Source organism: Sorex fumeus, unplaced genomic scaffold, assembly GCF_029834395.1.
Source record: "Sorex fumeus unplaced genomic scaffold, SorFum_2.1 ptg000122l, whole genome shotgun sequence".
NCBI classification, from domain to species: Eukaryota; Metazoa; Chordata; class Mammalia; order Eulipotyphla; family Soricidae; genus Sorex; species Sorex fumeus.
In genome coordinates, this window is record NW_026606179.1 from 39,834,764 (window position 1) to 39,856,460 (window position 21,697).

A 21,697-nucleotide genomic window follows, 5' to 3' on the forward strand; every position below is an offset into this window, starting at 1 on the left:
CCTGTAGACGTAGGCTTTGCTGAGGATGGCTTCCAGACGGTTGTTAAACTCGAAGAAGGCCAAGTACTGGGAGGAAGAGCAAGGTCAGGAAAAGTGCCATCCTCAGTGGCACCTGCCTGCCCCCCCACACCCACCCGCACTGCTTGAGAGCTGAGCCCATTTCCTGCCCTTGGGGGGAGGGGGCTGGAGAGTGACCTCAGACCCGAGGGCCTGAGTCCTTGGAGGAAGGGGCCAGAAACTCCTGGACACCTGGCGAGACCGAGACCCACCGTGCTAGGGAAAGTACCGACAGAACCGTGTTCTCACAGCAGCACTCATGGGCCTTGGGAGCCCGGCACGGAACTGGGTGGTAATATCTATCCGAGGCTCATTCATTTCTAGTTTCGTTGTGGCGGGAGCACACTTGGCAGTGCTCAGGGCTTGCTCCGGGCTCTGCACTTAGGGGTCACTCCTAAGGGGTCTTGGGGGATCATATGGGATACAGGGATCACACCTAGGTTGGCGGCACACAAGGGAAGCTATATTACCCACTGCACTATCGCTCCAGTCCCTAACTTCTTTTTTTTTCCTTTTTGGGTCACACCCGGCGATGCTCAGGGGTTACTCCTGGTTCATGCACTCAGGAACTACTCCTGGCAGTGCTCAGGGGACCATATGGGATGCTGGGGATCGAACCAGGGTCGGGCCGCGTGCAAGGCAAACGCCCTCCCCGCTGTGCTATCACTCTAGCCCTCCAGTCCCTGACTTCTAAAGAAATTAATTTCATAAAGAAACATCATCCTGAGGGCAGAGCAAGGGTACAGTGAGGAGGGTGCTGGCCTTGCATGTGGCCAACCCAGGTTTGATCCCCACCACCCCAGATGGTTCCCCCAAGCCTGCCCGCAGGGATCCCTGAGCACAGAGCCAGGAGTGAGCCTTGAGCACTCCCAGGTGTGGCTCCAAAAATAAGCCAAAAACAAAACAAGAAGCAACACTCTTCACCCCATCCGCTTCTAGCCCTCAGGGACTTCTTTATAGGACAAATGGGTGTCATGGCCATGTCCCTTCACAGACGTCTCTGGCAACGTGTCATCCACGCGGCCTTATTTGGGTCTGCGAGAGGGTGGCAGCTGTCCCCTTTGACTGGCACTCAAGGGAGTCACCTGCCCGCAGGGGGTCAGTGACATGCCTGGGATTCAGCCCAGCTCGAACTCCACCTGTGAGCCCATCCCTTACTCCACACAGTGGCTGCATCCCCAAGCGCAGTACCTGATGCTGGGAGCCGTGACCGACGCTCCCTAAGGGACACAGAAATGGCCATGCAGACACCTGTTCTCATTTTTTTTTTGCTTTTTTTTGGGGGGGTCACACCCGGTGATGCTCAGGGGTTACTCCTGGCTCTGCACTCAGGAATGACTCCTGGCGGTGCTCAGGGGACTATATGGGATGCCGGGTATCGAACCCGTGTTGGAGCGTGCATGGCAAATGCCCTACCTGCTGTGCTATCACTCTGGCCCCCTCTCATTTCTTTCGTTTGTTTTTGCCCTTGGGCTACGGCTGATGGTACTAGGGCTGACTCCTGACTCTGTGCTCCTAGAGGGGGTCGGGGGGACTTCTGGGGTGCTGGGGATAAAAACCGAACTGGCGGCGTGTGAGACAAGCTCCCTCTGTGCTGTACATCACCCTGGCTTCATGCCTATTCTAATTTGTTATAATTTCCCCCGGACGGAATGCAGAGCAACCCTGAACGTGGCCCACGCCCCCCTTCCCCAGCGTGCCCAGCCGTGCTGAACCACAGACACCCACAAGCTCACACCTCTACGTCAGCCAAGATAGCACCTCTGGCCCCCGCCAGGTCAGACATGGCCTGGGGAGCCCAGATTCCCTCATCGGGCTCCAGAGCAACCCTTGTCCCCCAGGCGGGCGCCTGGGCCTCCAGACCCCCGTCCACTCTCCACCTTCCTGGAAGGCTCAGGGGAGCTCAGAGGCCCGTCCCTTCTCGGGTCCTCCTCCTGGGGCCACCATGTTCTCCCTGACTTCTCGCCCCTGCTTTCCTGCTTACTGAGGCTGTGCTTGGCCGCTCTCCTAAGCTCTCTTTGTCTTTCTGGGGAAGAGGCGCCCAACACCCTCATGAAGAGAGAACTGGGGCTCGGGCAATAGCACAGCAAGGTAGGGCATTTGCCTTGCATTCGGCCGACCCGGGTTCAATTCCCAGCATCCCATATGGTCCCCTGAGCACCGCCAGGAGTAATTCCTGAATGCAGAGTCAGGAGTAACCCCTGTGCATCGCTGGGTGTGACCCAAAAAACAAAAAAAAAAAAGAAAGAAAGTCATGTGCTTGGTTGGCCCCAAGCTCCATCTGGGGGATCCCTAGTTATCGAACAAGTCGTCCTCCTGGACCACATCAGAGGCTTCCATCAGGGGCCTATGTCACTGGGGTCCCTCAGCAGATACCAGCTAGCCCAGCAGTGACACTTCCTGACCCCAGTCACCTCAGGACAGCCACACACCTTCCCAGACTCAGTGTTCCCATCCTTGAAAAGGCCCTCGTCATAGAGCAGACGTCAGGTGCCTCTAGGAAGGGCTCGCATCTCAGGTCTTAAATCCAGATGCAACTCTTTCCTTCCTGAGTGACCTCGGGCAAGTCCCAAGTCTGTGCCTCAACCTGCCTCTCTGTAAAATGGGGTCATACCTCTCGCCTCCCAGGATTGAGGAACAAGCAGTTTTTAAGGCCCACAGAAGGGGCGGGACCCCGGAATCGTACCTACCTTCAGACAGCGGGGCAGGCGGAGGAGGGGGTTCACCCCCACTTTCAGGTAGAGAAAGTCCAAAGGCAGAAGGCAGAGCACGTCCATCTGAAAGCCAGAGCCGCCCCAGGGGCATGTAACTCAGACAGTTCCAGGGGCTGGAGGTCTCCACCTTCATGCACGGGAACTTGGGCTGCCCCCACTGAGAGCAGGGACCACACCACACAACTCCCAGGACTCCCAGCCTCCCCCCACCCCAGCCTCCTGCTGAGAGCTGGGAAGGAGAGGGGCCCCCAGAACGCACCTTAAAGCGCCTGGATTTCAGGTAATTGTTCCGCATTTCTTTTTTGTCCGTCTGGAAGAGAAGTGGAGTGACCAGATGAGCACTTAATACCCGGGCACCAGCGATGGGGCTCCTCATGGAGGCCACTGCCCCACACCCCAAGGCTCCCAGAAAGCTGGGATCTGTAGGTGGGGAGGTGGAACCCCTGTGGGGGGAGCGGGTCTGGGTCCAGCTAGATGCCCACCTGCACCCACCGCAGGGCTGGCACTCTCCTTGCAGCCTCTGTGCCTCTTGGCCCTGGGACAACGTCGGCATGGCCAGGAAAGAGGCTGCCCGAGAGGTTTGTTTTCCTCAGTGCTGTTTTAGAGGGGGCACCTTGACTTGTCTGCATGAGGGGGAGTAGCAATGCACTGTCCACTGTCGCACTGCCCTCCTGTTGTTCATCGATTTGCTCGAGCGGGCACCAGTAACGTCTCCATTGTGAGCCTTGTTGTTACTGTGTTTGGCATATCGGATATGCCACGGGGAGCTTGCCAGGCTTTGCCGTGTGGGCAGGATACTCTCGGTAGCTTGCCAGGCTCTCCGAGAGGGACTGAGGAATCGAACCCGGGTCAGCCACAGCGTGCAAGGCAAACGCCCTACCTGCTGTGCTATCGATCCAGCCCTGCGAGGGGGAGTAGGCACTGGAATTTGGGGATGTGACTCACCCAGCCAGACGGGCTCCCTGCTCCTGCCTCCATTCTCCGCCCCCTCCCCCAACCCCATAACAGTGATCTGCACCAGGGCCCAGAACGATAGCATAGCGGGGAGGGCGCTTGCCTTGCCCATGGGAGAACTGGTTTGATCCCCGACACCCCATATGGTCTGCAGAGCACCGCCAGGGAGGATTCCTGAGTGCAGAGCCAGGAGTAAGTCCTGAGCACTGCTGGGTGTGGGCCCCTCACCTCCCCCCCAAAGAAAGGGGGGATCCACAACAGAGCACAGGCTCTGGAACTGGGCCAAGCTGCTCGTTCATTGCAGACCCCCCAGGAATGCTCAGCTGTCAGCAGTTCTGGGCCAAGTCCTTAGCTGCGCGATCCACCCACCCAGCAAGGTGCCACCATGGGAACAATCACTCTCCCCATTTTACAGACGAGGAAACTGAGGCTCAAAGAGGCGGCAAAGTGAGTTGCAGAGCTGCTGAGATCTGAACCAGGTCCACTGGCATTGAAGGTCTTTCCCTGCCTCTAATTCCATCAGGGCCTGGGAGCTGTTTCACTCCGTGAGTGACAGAGACGTTTTTTGTGGCGCCGGAATTCAGATCTAGGGCTTCATGCTTGCAGGGTCAGTGCTCTGCCGCACGCCAGCCGGGTTTCCCGTTGTGATTAAGTTCCCTTGACCTATCCCGGCTACACGATGGGTAAGGATGTAAGGATGGATGTAAGGATGGATGGATGGATGGATTATGTGTCTCTTTCCAGGGATATTAAAACATATTTTGTTTTGGAGTCACGATGGGATAGAAATCCTGGAGGGGACTGGTTCGGTTTTGATTTTTGCACCCCACCAGGGGTCCCCACTGGCCTGCTCTCAGGGTCTGCCCTAGAGGATCTAACGCAGGTCTGCAAGGCGAGTTCTCTGATCACTGTCCCCTCTCTCTGGAGATCTGAGTCTGGGAGTACAGTGCTACACATGGGAGTGGTCTGGAGTGGGGAGACTTGGCACCATCGACCCCCCCGGGAGAGGAGGCACCTGTGGCTGAACAGATGCGGCAGATGCGCCTGAGACTCCCACTTCACTTCCCTTGTCCACTGCAGCCCTGGGGACAGGCCCCCGGAGATGCTGGCTACAGGTCTGTCCCCAGCCGCCCTGTCCCACTCTCCACGCCCCACGTCCACCAGGACTCACAATGATGTCCCCCCCTCTGACAAACTGCAGGCGCAGCTGGAAGACGGTGATGTCCAGGAGGTAGATGAGGTCACACAGGTAATCCATCATCATCCACAGATGGATGTTGTCTGGCCTCTGGAAGGGGAAGGCCCAGCGCACGGGGATCAGCCAGAGGTTCCAGTTCCAGGCCAGCACCACGAAGAACAGCCACAGGATGTACATCAGGTCTGCGGGCGGGACACAGGCTCTAGCCAGAGCACCCCCCCCCCCACCTCCCAGACACTCTCCACCAGGGGACGGGGGGCTGGGTATGGGCTCGCTCCTCCCCTCCCCCCCACAGCTGTCACTGGGGCAGGACCCACCCTGCTTTGATTTGGAAACACAGTGCTGTGTTTATCACCCTGAGGAACCAGGGTTCTCTGAGGAGGGGAAGGGAAATAGCAGACAAGGAACAAGACATTCTTTTGCTCCTGTGCTTGCGGATTTTTTGAAAATATCTTTCTTGCCTTAGTCAGCAGTGTGTAGAAGATGGAGAGGTAGATGGATGGGAGGTGATAGACAGTTGGTTGGATGGATGGTCTGATTAATGGATGCACGGAGAGATGGATGGAAGGGAAGAGTGGATGGATGAATGGATGGAAGGATGGATGGATGGAAAGATGAATGGATGGAGGGATGGATGGATGTGTGAAGAGTAAATGGAGGGATGGATGGAAGATGGATGGATGCGTGAATGAGTAAATGAAAAGGTGGATGGAAGGATGGATGGATGGATGGATAATGGATGGATAGAAAAATGAATGGTGGAAGGATGGATGGATGTGTGCAGAGTAAATGGAGGGATGGATGGAAGGATGGATGGAAGGATGGATGAATGCATGAATGAGTGAATGGAAGGATGGACGGAAGGATGGATGGATGTAAGGATGGATGGATGGATGGATGGATGATGTGTCTCTTTCCAGGGATATTAAAATATATATTTGTTTTGGAGTCACATCTGGCCTTTCTCAGAGACTGCTCTTGGCTTAGGGCTTCTGGCAATGCTCAGGGGACCATGGCGTGTCAGGGATTAAATCCAGGCCGCCTAGATGTCTAGACTTTGAGCACTCTCTCTCTTCATCTCTCTGTCTCTTTCTCTCTCTGTCTCTCACTCTGTTTGTCTCTCTCCATCTCTCTGTCTCTTTCTCTCTCTGTCTCTCACTCTGTCTGTCTCCTTCTCTGTCTGTCTGTCTCTCTCCCTCTATCCTCTCTCCCTCTCTCTCTCTTCTCTGTCTCTGTCTCTGTCTCTGTCTCTGTCTCTCTCCCTCTTCTCTCTCTCTCTCTCTCTCTCTCTCTCTCTCTCTCTCTCCAGTCCAGCTCCTGAATTTACTTCTGCGAAACTCACCTAGGACATCCTTTTTTTTTTCTTTTTGGGTCACACCCGGCAATGCACAGGGGTTACTCCTGGCTCTGTACTCAGGAATTACCCCTGCCAGTGCTCAGGGGACCATATGGTATGCTGGGAATCGAACCCGGGTTGGCTGCGTGCAAGGCAAACGCCCTACCCGCTGTGCTATTGCTCCAGCCCCTCACCTAGGACATCCTTGACCTCCCTCGCCTCTTGTGCTCTCTCCTTCCATCCCCTGGCCCCCCCTCCCACGCCCACTCTCCTGGCCCCTCACTACAAAGCGCAGCACCCATGCCCACCGGACTTACTGGTCAGTGGATCGATGCTCTGAGGAAACTGGTACTTCTTCCAGGGCCGGCGCTTGAACTTGCAGCACAGCATGTTGCAGTAATGTTCCTCCTCCAGCTGCTCCGGCTCCGCTGGCTTCTCCTCCGGGGCCGGCTCGGAGGGCTTCTTGGCAGGGGCTGCGGGTGACACAGGACACTCTCCAGCCCAGCCCTGAGGCTTGGGCAGCAGGTGGAGGATGCAGAGAGAAGCTCACAACCATGGGCTCTGGTGCCCACTGCCAAGCCACGGCCAGCAACGTGTGCAGAGGTCAGGACCCAACCCCACAACTCCTGAGCACCCGGAAACTCTTCCAGCTTCCAAGGTCAGGAGCTCCCCAAAACAAAGTGTTTCTGGACTTGCTGAAGTTTGGCGGGTGGGTCTGCTTGCGTGGTTTATTGGTTTCCTCTAGGGGGCTGGAACATTTTCTTTTTCCTTTCCTTTTCTTTCTTTTCTTTTTTGTTTTGTTTTGTTTTGTTTTGGGGCCACACTTGGCAATGCTCAGGGGTCGCTCCTAGCTCTGCACTCAGGAACCAATCCTAGCAGTGCTCAGGGGACCATATGGGATGCTAGGAATCGAACCCAGGTTGGCCACATGCAGGACAAGTGCCCTCCGCCCTGTACTATTATTGTTCCGGCTCTGAACTGGAGCATTTTTTTTTATCCAGGATTTCTGCCACCCAGCTGAGAAGCCATGAGAGCTCTAGGGTTCTCAGAGCAGAAATCTCAGCCACTTCCCCTCGGAAGAGGAGCCGGCCCGGTCCCAGCCTTCTCATGTGCTCAGCAGTTCCCTCGGGCTCCCCGTCCAGCTTTAGGGCTATGCCATCGGCTCTCTAGGTCCTTCCTTGGCACCAGGCGACACAGTGGACCTCTGGGCACCTTCTCAATCAGAGAGGCGCCTTTTTACTTCCTCCCAGCAGGAGAGAAGCAGAGAACGTTCAGATAAGAGTCTCGTAACTGAGCCCTCCAGAAAAATAAGATTCTGGTTCCAGAGTGGATTATGAACAGGACCTGAGTGTCCACCCAGGGACAGGTCCCCAGAGTGCACCCTGAGCCTGGTAGAGGGAAAGAGATGGAAGGTCCACGAAACTCTGGCCCAGGGAAGGGGATGCAGACCACAGCTGCTGTTGGCCAGAACCCTGACCTTCCCCTGGGTGCACCCACAGGACCCAACTCTTGTGCACCCCAACCAGTTTATTTGGGACCACAAGAAATGACGGCGGCTGGCCGGACCAGCCCAGCTCTGGACTCACAGGGCTTGGGGCTCTCCTCATCGGAGGTGACGTCCGGGTCAATGAGCTTCTCTTTCACCTTCTCCGTCCTCTCTTTGAAGAGTTTCACCAGCTCCTGCAGCCGGTCGTTGATGACGGCGCTGTTCTGGCTGGCCGTGGAGGCTGCGCGGTCCTGGCCACTAAGGGAACACCCCTAGTGAGCACGTTGGGTGTGAGGGACCCCTAGGTACCCAGGGAAGTGTGTGGGCCTCACTACCAAGCCTGAGGGAGGAAGGCCCAGCCAGCCTCCCTACCGATGTCAGAAGCCTCAGACATTCTCTCTCTTTTTTTCTTTTTTTTCCCCCCAGGCAGTCCTATTACTTTATTTATTTTTGCTATTTTTAGGTCACACCAGGCAATGCTTAGGGGTTACTCCTGGTCTGCACTCAGTAATTACTCCTGGCAGTGCTCGGGGGACTATATGGGATGCTGGGGATTGAACCCGGGTCAGCTGAGTGTAAGGCAAACACCCTACACGCTGTGCTATCGCTCCAGCCCCTCAGGCCCTCTTTAACTTCTCCAGGGGGCTGTTGAGAGTTTAGGGCTGACCCTGCCTTCAGAAAGCAGGCCACAGGGGGCCTGGAGTTATAGCACAGCGGGTAGGGCGTGGCCAACCCGGGTTCGATCTCCGGCATCCCATATGGTCCCCTGAGTGTAGAGCCAGGAATAACCCCTGAGCATCACCAGGTGTGACCCAAAAAGACAGAAGAAGAAAGAAAGAAAGAAAGAAAGAAAGAAAGAAAGAAAGAAAGAAAGCAGGCCACATCAGTGTCCAGGGGCCAGGTCTGGAAAGGTTTTAATTCCCCTTGAAATTTAAGGAGGAAACTTGGGATTGTTTGATCCAATTGGAGGTTACCAGGAGAGGCTGAGCTCAGAAGAGAAGCCAGAGTGAGGTGGGCTAGATGTAAGCTTATATCTTAGTAGAAATAAGAAATTCCTGGAAGGAGAGAGACCCGGGGCAGGTGGAGGGAGGGGGGGTTGATGACAGGGGCATGGCGGCACCGAGGTGCCGTATATCCATATATCTGGACCACAGAGATGACAACCCTGCCGTGGACCCAAAGTACCATCATCATCATCGGGGCTGGAGTGATAGCACAGTGGGTAGGGCGTTTGCCTTGCATGCGGCCTACCCGGGTTCGATTCCCAGCATCCCATATGGTCCCCCAAGCACCGCCAGGAGTAATTCCTGAGTGCATGAGCCAGGAATAACCCCTGTGCATCGCTGGGTGTGACTCCCCCCACAAACAAAAGACCATCATCAAACTGCCAAGTGACCTGTCCCGGAGGCAGACGAGGGTGGCAGGGGGCCTGGGGACATGGTGGAGGGAAGTTGACGCTGGTGGTGGGGATTGGCGTATGCCTGAAACTCTATTATAATAAATGTCTTTGTAAACTCTGTGCTTAAATTTAAAAAAAAAAACAAATAAAAGGAAATAACCAGTAGGAAAGCTCAGAGGCTCCTGCCCCACCCTGCCAGACCCACGCTTTATCTTCAGGACCCACCCTTGTGGGTTCAGGGGGGGCGTCTGCAGACAGACAAGGCCGGAAGCTGCCCATTGCCCCCGGGCGGCGTGGGGTGAGGGTCCTGGGCCCCCAGAGGCCTCCTGGCAATCATGTCTCCGAGTCAAACTGGGGTTTGCAGATCTGGCTTCCAAGGCCCCGGAGCGGCCGCCAGGGGCTCTCTCTGCACTCGGGAGGTGGTAGAACCCTGGCATGCAGGGTGGCAAGCAGGGATGGGTCCCCACGGGGCTCCCTCCAGGCTGGGGCCCCACTCCCAGGTGTGGGGGCGCACTGGCCCCGGATGTGTCTTTCTGGTTAGCGTCAGAGGGTTCAGGGGAGACATATAGGTGGCAGAATCACTGCAGCTGGTCCCTATGGGATGGCAGGAAGCAAGTCTCCTGTGCCCTGAGCTGACACCACGCAGGTGTCACTGCATCTTGGGGCCTGTGTCCCGTGGCTTAGCCTCCGAGCACGGGCGCCTCTGAGGTACCTCAAGAGGAGTTGGCATCCTGGCACCTGATTTTTGTCTTGTTTTCCTTTCTTTTTTTTTTGCTTTTTGGGTCACACCCAGCAATGCAGGGGTTCCTCCTGGCTCTGCCTGCACTCAGGAATTACTCCTGATGGTGTTTGGGCGACCATATGGGATGCCAGAGATTGAACCTGGGTTGGCCGCATGTAAGTCAACACCTTACCGCTGTGCTATTGCTTCGGACCCTCTTGTTTTCCCTCCCTTCCTTCCTTCCTTCCTTCCTTCCTTCCTTCCTTCCTTCCTTCCTTCCTTCCTTCCTTCCTTGTCCACACTCAGTTGATGTCAGGCATTATCCACTGCCCTAGGGCTCTGACTCCTTGCCTTGCTTTCTCACATAAAACCCTCACTCTGTGTTAGGTGTGACTGCACCCCGGTCACCTCTGACAACTGGGCACAGGGAAAGGTTTGGGTATTTTTTTTTATTCTACTCTAATTTTTGGGCTGGAGAGATAGCACAGCGGGTAGGGTATTTGCCTTACATGTGGCCGACCTGGGTTTGATTCCTCCGTCCCTCTCGGAGAAACCGGCAAGCTACAGAGAGTATCCCACCTGCATGACAGAGCCTGGTAAGCTCCCCGTGGCGTATTCGATATGCCAAAAACAGTAACAACAAGTCTCACAATGGAGACATTACTGGGCCCGCTCGAGCAAATCGATGAACAACGGGAGGACAGTGCTACAGTACAGTGCTGCTCTAACTTTTAATTTTGTGCAGTGGGGGCCACACTCAGTGATGCTCAGGGGTTACTCCTGGCTCTGAAACTGAGGAATCACTTTCTGCCAGTGCTCAGGGGACCCTATGGGATGCTGAGGATTGAACCTGGTCGGCCTCATTCAAAGAAATGCACTCCCCGCCGTACTATCACTCCGGCCCCGCTATTTTAAGTTTTAGGAACTTCCTGCAACTTAGTTCAACATTTGCTCTGCAGGGAGCGGGGAGATGGAGCTAGGCTTCGGGCAGCTGCCTGTATGCGTGTGGCCTGGGTGTGAGTCCCAGCACCGCACGGTTCCCTGAGCACTGCTGGGTGCCTCCTGCAGGCGCCAGGCATGGCTGGGGCAGCCCAGAGAACCCTTAGCAGCACAGGGCCCACACAACAACACCATCCTGTGACTAGCACTGAGCTGAGCACTGAGAGGAGTGGCCCTGGGGCCCCTGAGCACCTCTTGGGAGGTCCACACCTCCCAAATACAAAAACAAAAGAACAACAACAAAAAGGAAACAGGGGCTGGAGCAATAGCACAGCGGGTAGGGCATTTGACTTGCATTGGCCCACCCAGGTTCAATTCCAAGCATCCCATATGGTCCCCCAGCACCACTAGGAATAATTCCTGAGTGCAGAACCAGAAATAATCCCTGAGCATCGCCAGGTGTGGCCCAAAAGGCAAAAAGAAAAAAAAAAGAAAGAAACAGACCAAACATGATGGCCTCTTAGTAACTATATTGCAAACCATAATGCCCAAAAGTAGAGAGAGAGCATGGGGGAAATTGTCTGCCATAGAGGCAGGGGTAGGGTTGGGAAGTGTGAGGGGGGGAGGTATACTAGGGATCTTGGTGGTGGAAAATGTGTAAATGTGTGTTTGTGGAGGGATGGGTGTTTGATCATTGTATGACTGAAACTCAAACATGAAAGCTTTGTAACTGTATCTCACTGTGATTTAATAAAAACTAAAAAAAAGGTGAAAACAGTAAAAAAGTCCAGAGTTCCCTGCAGCTACTCATTATCTGTTGCTGAGGAGAATGATGAGTAGCCCAGGCCAAAAGCAAGAGCTCAAATCCCCGAGGAAAACATTTCCCAGGGGCCCGGCCCTTCGGGTAGGGTCTGGGTTCCAGACACAGCCGAGCTCGACGTTCAAGCCCCTGCTGCATATTTTTCCACAGCTCCTGAATCTGCCAGAAGCAACCTGGACAGCTGGCGCCATCTTCCTGCCCGGAGACCACTGGCAGAGTCAGCCTGGCCATGGAAGATTCTAGAAAAATCTCTTCTCTCCCACTCACCTCCCCTTGGCCCACCTAGCCCCATACTGCCCTCTTACCCTCTGCTCCCCGAGAGGTGACCCTCACTCACTCAGTGCCCTGCGGTGTAGTGGGGTCCGACCAGGCGACCACCGGGGACTCGGCCGGGGACAGCGCCTTAAGTTCTTCAGCCTCGTCGTCATGGGAGGGCAGCCGCTTCCTGCAAGGGACACAGCAAGGACGGTGGCTTCAGAGAGGGCAGGGCCTCCCTGGGGAGGGAGCCAACTCGGAGCCTGCAGGTCACCAGAGGGTCCTCATTTCTCTGCAGGGACCACGTGAATGGGGGGACACAGCTCTCCACAGGCCTCGGTCTCCACCTCTGTCTGCTGGCCGCACTGGCCACAGTAGCCGGAAGCTCTGGTCAGTGAGTGTCCTTGGCCAGGTATTATTACTCAGCACCACCTCAGTTTTCCCATCTGTAAAATGTGACTCATCTCAACTAAGAAATATCACCCAGTTGGGTCTCAACTTCGACATCTTTCTTCCTCACCCCATCCCCAAGTCTAAAGTCATTCCCCTCCTCCTCCACCCTCTGCCCCCTGTTCTCTGCCACCTTCCCAACTACTAGAGAATTCCCATGGACAAGTAGCCCGTCATCAGCTTAGGGCAAATCCCAGCCTCTCTCGAAGTCCCGGGTTCCCTGTGTAAGGATGAGACGAAGCAACCTTTGGGGTCTCCATCACCAGCTCCTATCTGCACATGGTGCTGCATTTGGAGCCAGGGAGTCCCGGTCAATGGCATTTGGGTTTGACTCCACCTGAAAAGTTTCTGCCCTCGATCCCCGGGACCCAGGGGTCTTCTGCCAGTGCTTTAGAGAGGCTACAGAAGAAGCTAAGTCTGGCGTTTGCTGAGGAAGGTCTGGAAACAACCCTATGTCTCTTCTGACAGTCCGACAGCCAGTGAGAAGAGGACAGGGGACAAAGGTCCCCCAGCTGGGACCTGAACTCAGTCCTGCACCTGGTGTCTCCCACGGACTCCCAAGAGCACGTGCTGCCGCAGAGAACCCAGAGAATGAGTCTGGCACAGTCGCCCTGTTCTCTGCCTCTTGACCTAAAACTGTGCTACCTCACAGATGGTACTTCAGAATTCCCATGAGCCCCACTGGCGGGCAGTGCCTTCTCCTTCTCTCACAGGGCAAAGGGGAGTTCTAGGAAGCTCAGTGACTCACCGAAGTTTCACATCTGATCACCGGTAACCTGGGGTTCACCCCAGCCCAAGGCCTTAAGCTGTGAGAAAGGCTTTCCCTGCAGGTCCCCCTCTCAGCCCTGTGGTTTCTGTGGCTTTCTTGTTCCCTCTCAGTCTCCCTCAGTGCTCATTCTTTCCCTGACCACAGATGACCCCACGGACAACCCTAGCATCAGGCATCAGAATGAAGCCCTCTGGAACGAGGCTCAGGCACTGGCTGATTCTCACAGACATTTAACTCCGCCCCTCTGTAAGAGCCCCTATGTCTGAGGACTTATTCTTTGTCTGTCTCGGCCCCACCAGAATGAGGGCAGGCCCTTTAAACCTTTCCACAGCACCTGGAATAGAGCCCGAAATTAAGACTGTCCAAGAGATGTTTGCAAATAAATTAATGAACAAATGTCTTAGCAGGAGCCTCACAGAAGACAGGAGGCATGGACTCTAATCCCATGGGATCTTCTTCCCTCCCAGCCCCAAATTCCTTCAAAACCAACCTTCATAGTTTCCCCCATTCACATATAAGGAGCAGAGAGAGGTAGACCAGATGTCCACAGCTGTGGCGTCACCATCTCTTCTGCCATCTGTTTCTTTTGTATAATTCAATAAGTTAAACTCAAAGGTTCATAAATCTACGAGCAATCTTTCAAGGCTGAGTATAATAATGTCTGACTCTTTTCTCCACATAAAAATCTCAGAGTCCTCGGCTTACCCTCCCTCACCGCCTCTATTCTAACCAGTTCCTCACCTCAGCTGAGAAATTACTCAAGGGCCCTTGAAAAAGAGCACACACGAATGGGGGGGCGGGGAAGGATCCATCTCTGAAGTCAGCCAACGCAGGACAGCGCTGGCGACTTGCCTTCTGCGTAATCACAATAATTCACAAGGGACGAGACAGCACTTTACAGTGTACACAGGGCTAAGTGCAGGGCGCCTCTCGGGCTGCTCAAAACCAGCTGCAACCAGACGCAGAACAGCTTTAACTCAAGAGGCAGACAAATCTGTGTCCATTTGACCAGGAATCCCAGGCTTGAGGAAGGACTCCCATGGGCAAAGAGCAGAAGAGCAGAGACACATGTCACCAGCACCTTGTGCACAGTTCCTCAGAAAGGGGGTCTGTTCCCTCCGTTTGGAGGCAAGGCAGAGGACCCCAGAGTCAGAAGTGAGAGCTGAGCCAACACCCAGTGACACGGGATGTGCTCTCAACGAGGTCCCAATGAGAGTCCCACCCCCAGTGAAAATCACACCAGCCCTTTGGGTCCATAAGTGAAAATCACATCAGTGATTTGGGTCCATAAGAGAAGGCAGAAAAACTGAAAGGCCCCCTAGTGGGGTGGAATTTTGGCTACTGACTTCTCTCCTGTGTTGTTTAATAAGAGGAAACACTTCGCCCTTCTGAAGGACAGTGGAGGGTGTTGGGGCTTCTGCAGAGATCGCCCGAGCCCCAGGGGAGGCCCTGAATCCGCCTCCTGACTCCACCTTGCTGAGTGGCCTGGGTGTCCCTGGTCCCTGTTCCCCCTGCCCCATTGAGCCTTCTATGACCCAAGACCGATGAGAAAAGGCCAAGAGGAGCATCAAAGTTGACCTGTGGGTCCCGGCAGCTGAGCCCGGCACCGCGAGGGTATCCGACTTGGCGGGTGATGGTGGCGGCCGCTCTGGTGAGGCCGGCTTCTCCTCCACGGTGAGCGGCTGGCGGTCAGCATCTGCGTCCTCCACCTGCACCTCTGGGTGCTGCTTCGTGGCAGGCACTTGGGAGGAAGAAGGGGTGTACAGTCAGGGCAAAAAGCCAGGGTGGGGGTCTGGGGTGCCTGTGACTTAAGCAGGCCTGGGGGAGCAGGGATGCTCCATGCAGGGGAGGGGGGCAGGCAGCATGCAGAGGCAGCCCCCCAAGGTGTGGCCACTCCAGCCACTGCCCAGGAACCACAAAACAATTGCTGGGACCTCCGAAGCCAGGGGGCAGGCACCAGGACACAGTCTGACTTCCTTGAGTCTGGTGAAGCTTCAAGCCCTGGGTTTGGGTTGAAGGGGTCCCGAGTCATGACCTAGCACAGTGTGTTTCCTCTCTCTGCCCCTCAAGATGGGGGTGACCCCTCTTTCCCAGGACTATGGCAGGAGAGGCAGGAGGGCACCAGGCTCGGCAGGGTGTCACGTGGGACATTCAGACTCTTTCTCCAACCAGGAGACTGCTCCTTTTGGGGGAGGGTACACATTTACAACCCTGACTCCTCACCCACTAGTGACCAAGTGCAGGTTGGGGCAGGAGAGCAGGGAGGTGGGGTCTTGTCAGTCTAACTAGAGATGCCCTGGGCCGTGGGTGCAGGAGAGAGTATGAGGCCCAGGGCTCCTCACCCCTCCTCCCCTCAGACCTGAGAGGTGAGCTGGAGGGGGAAAGGGAGGTGCAGGACCAGGATCTCCCCCACCCCCGGCACAAATATTCAGGGTCCAGGTTCCCCTCCCAGCGGAATGTGCTCCCCGCACCCCACCTCGGGCAGCAGAGGTGCTTGCTTCCTGCTCTAGTGGCTGCTCTGGGTCCAGAGAGCTAGCACAGGGGCGAAGCCAACCACCTCGGTTGGCTCCCCTGTACCACACGCAATCCTTCTCTCACGCCCAGTATCTCTCCTGAGCACAAAGCCAGGAAGAGCCCCTGAGTACTGCGGGGTGTGGCTCAAAATACAAAACAAACCAGAGGCGGCTTTCTCAGGAAGCCTGGAGATGCACGCCACCATCTGCTTTGTGGGGTGCAAGATCTTGCAACTCTAATTAACCCCAGGGGAGAAGGGAACGCCCCAAACCTGGTCCTTCATTCCCCATCAGCTTGGCCGAGCGGGTACTCAAAACAGAAATGACCCTGGCTTAGAGCATGTTGGTTTTCTAGCATCAGGGTAACGTCATTCCCCTAGAAAGAATACTAGGGCGTGACTAAGCTGGGTTGGTGGGGAATAATGCTATTTTCCGTGCATCCCTTCCTGCGTGCCGATTGTATCAGCCTTACCAAACCCCCAGCCCTTGGCAGAGATGGCTCCCAGCTAGGGCTGTGCCTGCAGGGCCCAGGAAGACCCTGGGCATAGATGGGCAGAGACTTGGCCGCAGAACCAGGTTCGCTCTCAGGCCTCCCCGGCCTCAGCCCTTACCCTGCCTGAGGTCAGACCTGTGCACACAGCAGCCTCAGTTCCAAAGGAGCATCATAGGGGCACCACACACACACCACGGGGGTGAAATGGGAACAAAGTGCCCCCTCACCAGTCTCACGTGCCCCTCCTCTGCGGCATTGCAACGCCCGCCCTGTCCCTGTCGCTGGAGATAGTTCTTGAGTGGTGCTGAGCCCAGAGGCCAGGGGGCGGGGGGGGGGGGGCGGCGGGGGACAGGATGATTTTGAGATGATGCAGATGGGGCAATAGATCATAGGACAAGTGTGTTTGTCCTCCCTCACTGCTCTCCAGATCCTGAACGGGAGGCGAGCCAGGGCTTCCAGGGGCGGGGGGCAGGGGTCTGTCCTAACCTCCTCATTCCTCTTCCTGGTGGGGGACTCCCCCACTCTCCCGGGTCTGGTCTTGTGTTTCCCTAGAAACTGCAGATGCCCCTTTCTTGTCAATATTGTTGCTGTGCTTTCTGCTGGTGGCATGCCAGGCTGGTTTTCCATTTGGGCACAAACCTAGAGTTTCCTGCACTGAAAAGCTTAAAACCCACAAAGCAAAGCGTCAAGAGATCAAAGGAGAGTCACAGCCATGAAAATCAGATCCCTGCCAGAGACACAAAATGCCAGGGCAGCCACACCCCAGCTCCGGGAGGGAGCAGATTAAGAGCGTGCTGAAGGCTCTGAACCTGGAGGGTCAGCACTGGTCACAGCATGATCCATGGGTCCTTCACCCCAACTCTGGGCGCACCCCAGGCCAGGAAAAAGAGAGAGTTGGGAGTGGGCCAGTGGGTCAGGAGGGAAGGAACTGTCTGTTGCCCCCCAGGCCATCCAAAACCAAATGAGTCAGGGGGACAAGTGGGGACCTGGGGTGTGGCTCAGAGTACCTGACATGCATGACCTCGGTATTGTGAAAACAACCACAACAAAAGGTCTTGGATTGGGAGTGGAGCCACTTAAATTGGGACCCTTGCTTTGCATACTTGAGACCCTGCTTCTGATCCCCAGCCTCCCCTACAGGAAAAATAAAACAGAAAAGTAACCAGGTCCGCCTGCCTCATTAAGACATAACTGACAGGGCTGAGCCCAGAGGGACCCTCTGTCCCTCAGCACTTTGTCATCAGGCAGCGGGAGTCCGAAGGACAGATCCAGACAGGCTGCCTCTCTGATGTGGGGGGGCCCCCCAGGACACAGCGCCTCACTGCTGGGAGGCTCCTGGGACTTGCCCTGCCAGGGAGGGAGGAATTTGCAGGGCTGGTAATAACATTCCTGAGAAAGCCCCGCTCCCAGCTAACTCCAGAACGTTAGATTCTGTCTGCAACGAACTCCCTGCACACCCCACCCTGTTTCTGGTGCCCCACTCCCTTTGCCACTCAGCTCCCGAACCTGAGTCTCTTAGCCTGCAGATTTGAGTGGCTTCAACTAGGAGGTGAATGAGTCCCTGTATGGGAAAAATGATGGCAGGGGCCAGAGAGCTAGTCCAAGAAGCATCAAGGTTGCTTGCCTTGCATGCAGTTGACTTAGGTTGGATCCCAGGGACCATAGGGTCCCCTGAGCACAGAGCGGAGAGCAACTCTGGAGCACTGGGTGTGGCCCTCCCCTCCCCCACTCCCACCCCACCCCCCAAAAGAAATGATTGCAGAAAATCATATTGAGCCCAAAGGCATGAATCATTAATTCTGGAGTTTGGGAACCCCAGGAAAAGAGGAACTAATGCTTCTTAGGGCACTGCAAAGCAAGATGAAAGCGAGGAGGAGCCCACTAGCAGCCGTGCAGGGTGGGCAGCCTTGAGGGGGGGACACGGCTGAGCCATGCAGAAGCACGGGCCATGGGCACGCACATGCCACCGGCCGGGGTCACGCTACCTAGGAGACGGACGGAGCTCCTGGTTTCCTTGGCGAAGCTGGAGTTGGACAAGGCCGTTCTCCGGGAGATGAGGACGGGGATGCGGGTGAGGGGGACCCGGTAGCTGGGCACATTGGGGAGATGGTCGGCCAAGTTGAGGGGGCCGTTCCCTTGGGCCACGGGGCCAGGCAGCCGGTCCTGGACCAGGCGACTCAGCTCCACCTCCCGACCCGGCTGGGCCATGATGAGGGGGACGGAGGGTCACAGGCAGAGCCGGAGGGGCTGCAAAGCAGGAGTCCGGAGTTGGGGGTGGCAGCGGAGAGAGCTCCTGCCCAGTGCCGGCACAGACCCAGCCGGCGCCCGCCGGCACTGGCAAGAACAATGGCACCCCAGGTCTGAGGCATCACTCTTGTCTCCAGTTTTCAATATTGAGAGCGTCACCAACCCACGTGACTGGTCTGCCCAGGCGCGCTGAGAGACAGCCCCGAGCCTTCTGCTCTCAGCCAAGCAACCCCGGGAGCTTGTGCCAGCTCAGACGCAGAGCAGGTGGCACCTAAGACCCTGGACCTCTTAGACGTGGAGATCCATTCTTCTCCGGGTAGGAAGAATGATGGGGGGGCACAGTTACTCCCCAGCCCTGTAATATCCCCCTAGCCTGGCTCCCCCAGGACATCATGCCACCTGGTAGGCCTGCGAATGTCTGGAGATGAGGTCCCAGCCCACCCCAGGTGGGATATTGGGCGTGAAGCCTGGCAGCAGGATGTCAGGCTGCCCCCAAAGGGTGCAGGTGGGCTGCACGAATGTGCAGGTGAATCCCAGGACCTGAGTGTCCAAGCACAGCTGCAGATGCCGGCTGGGAGGCCTGGGGTGCAGTCTGCAGGGGACACCAAAGCTGTGGTGTCTGGGGTCACTTTTTTTCAAAACAAGTTTTTTTTTTTTTGCTTTTTGGGTCACACCTGGAGATGCACAGGAGTTACTCCTGGTTCATGCACTCAGGAATTACTCCTGGCAGTACTAGAGGGACCGTATGGGATGCTGGGAATCGAACCTAGGTAGGCAGCGTGCAAGGCAAACGCCCTACCCGCTGTGCTATTGCTCCAGCCCCCCCAAAAAAATTTTAATGAATCACCATGAGATACAGTTAAAGATTTACAAACTTCAGTGATTACGTTTTAGTCATATAATGATCGAGTACCCATCCCTCCACCGGTGCCCATTCTCCACCATCAATGTTCCCAGCATCCCTCCTGCCACCTCCCCCATCCCCACCCACCTTGCCTCTGCGACAGGCACGTTCCCTTTTACTTTCTCTCTCTCTCTCTCTCTCTCTCTCTCTCTCTCTCTCTCTCTCTCTCTCTCTCTCCTTTTGGGTGTTATGGTTCATAATACGGGTACTCAGTGGCCATCATGTTTGGCTTATAGTCTACTTTCAGCACACATCTCCCATCTTGAGCAAGCCCTCCAGGCATCCTTTACTTGGTGGTCCCTTCTCTATCTCAACTGCCTTTTCCAGGGGCACATTTTTGAGGGGCTTTTGCAGCGACCTGTTTCTAGTGCCAGCTCAGAGGCACCCAGCGTAGCCCTGTGTTCCCGCCTGGGCTGCAGACTGAGGAACATCCAAGTTGAGGTGAACAGGGTGGAGAACAAAGCGGAAACAACCCCCCAAGGGCAGGGTCCCCAGGTCCAGCCCCGTCTCTGTCGCAGACTGGCTGGGACCACCTGGTCCCCATTTTGAAGCCTGCAGACCTGAGGCCCCAGCCCAGTATGTCTGACATACTCACTGCACCTCTGGCCAACACCCTGGGAACTATTAGTCACCTTCTTTTTTCTTGGGGGGAAACCACATCCCTGACTGGGCTGCATAGCAAGAACCTGAGAGGACTTGGAGGGAAGCGCAGGCCTCTGGGCCCTAAATTAAATCCCCCCACCGCGGAAGCTTCATGTTCTTATCCGTGCAACTGTCCCCCTGCCCCCTGGGTGGGTGGAACATCAGTGCCCTAGGGACCTGGGGAGCTTGTGGGTTGAGAGCTGGGGGGGGGGGGCTGTGTGCTTGGGCCCCCTGGGATTGGGGATTGGGAGGGTTGTCCATAAAAGAAAAGGGTGTGCTTGGGTGCGGGGGGAGGGGTAAACCTAGACACCCAGCATCCAGGATGCCCCCGTAGCTGCAAGCCCCACAATCACCTCCTCTGAGCCAAGCCCTTGCAACTGTGCTCCAGAAAAGGGTGGAAGGAGACAAGTAAACCCCCCACACCACCCCAGACCAGCCTGGGGTCCTGGGACTTGGATGCAGTTCCCAAGGGCCTTTGTCATTGGTGTTGGGGTTTCTGATGATGATTCTGATGGAGTACAGTTGGGTAGCATGATGACCAAATCTCAGGGATGCTGTTCCACTCACTCCCCGCCCCGCCCCCCGCCCCAGCCTCTAACAACTCAACCCACTCCCTGCTCCCCTCCTCCTGCCTGCTGGGACACCATTGCCCAAGTCAGTCTAGGTTTGGGTGGGATTTGGTTGCTTTGCTTCATGCTATTTCTCTTTTGTTTTCTGAACTTCCACATAGGAGTGAAATCATGTATACTTGCAGTTCATTCTTACTTTTCACAGATTTTATGCCAATTCTTTTCTTTTCTTTTTGCAAAAAAAAAGGGGGGGAGTGCATTTGTCATTTGAAGCTTGTGCTGAAACTTCTTAAAGTCAGGGAACATAAGGCCAGCCAGGGAGGGCAGAGGGGTGGACACCTGCCTTACACACAGCCCGCCTGGGTTCCATCCCTGACAACCCGTCCATTCCTGACAACCCCAGAACTTCCAGGAGTGACCCCTGCGCACTGCCAAAGGTGTAATGCACGGGTGTGCAGTGAGATGTGATCTTTGGCCGCCTCTGACATCTTCCAGGAGCACCAGGCCAGAGTGAATAGATAAAGGAGACGAGGTCTTTATCTGGGAAAGGGAGCCTTGTGGAACCCCATCATGTGGCCCGGCACACGGGGGGGGGGGCAGGCAAGGGGATGGGCAGTTGAGAGGCTGTGGGGAAGGTGGGAACGAGATGGCTCCCTGATATTCCTGTGCGGGACCCACCCCTCACATACACATACACACATACACACAACAGATACACACATATACATACATATACACACACATAAGCACACATACACACAGACACACACAGACACACAGACACACACAGACACATATACATATACACACAGACACACAGATATACATACACAGACACACAGACACACACAGACACATATACACATACATATACAGACACACAGATATACATACACACAAACACACAGACACATAGACACACACACACACACACACACACACCCCTACCTCCTGTGCTGGTGGCCACGACCTCCTCCCACAGCACCTGCAAGAGAAGCTCTCGGGGCTAAGCTGCGGCCGCCCGCCCTCTCCGGTCCTCTCCATCCCTCTCCGCCCCCCGCCCCCAGCCTCTGGGTTGCTTAGGAGTCCCAGATCTATTCAGTGTCCTGCCAGTCCCTCTCTGGGCAATCCTGGGTGGGGGGCAGCGGAGCCTGGGTTCACCCCCAGCTGCTCAGGCATATTGGTGGGAACATCCCCAGGTTTGGTACCTCAGGGGACAACTGGGCATGAC

The 21,697-nt window shown here is 55.8% G+C and overlaps 1 protein-coding gene across 1 annotated transcript in view; it reads right to left on the reverse strand.

Moving 5' to 3' along the window:
• Window positions 1–18,344, reverse strand: part of CNGB1 (cyclic nucleotide gated channel subunit beta 1) — a 38,954-nt gene extending 20,610 nt beyond the window's left edge. Inside the window, exons 1-9 of the mRNA XM_056137138.1 lie at window positions 18,090–18,344; window positions 14,677–14,839; window positions 11,962–12,069; window positions 7,846–8,003; window positions 6,577–6,732; window positions 4,897–5,105; window positions 3,031–3,081; window positions 2,748–2,834; window positions 2–66 (exon numbers count right to left, since the gene is read on the reverse strand). Of these exons, the coding sequence (XP_055993113.1) occupies window positions 2–66; window positions 2,748–2,834; window positions 3,031–3,081; window positions 4,897–5,105; window positions 6,577–6,732; window positions 7,846–8,003; window positions 11,962–12,069; window positions 14,677–14,839; window positions 18,090–18,312 (1,220 nt within the window). The 5' untranslated portion in view covers window positions 18,313–18,344. The remainder of the gene's footprint in view (window position 1; window positions 67–2,747; window positions 2,835–3,030; window positions 3,082–4,896; window positions 5,106–6,576; window positions 6,733–7,845; window positions 8,004–11,961; window positions 12,070–14,676; window positions 14,840–18,089) is intronic.
• Window positions 18,345–21,697: the final 3,353 nt, after the last annotated feature.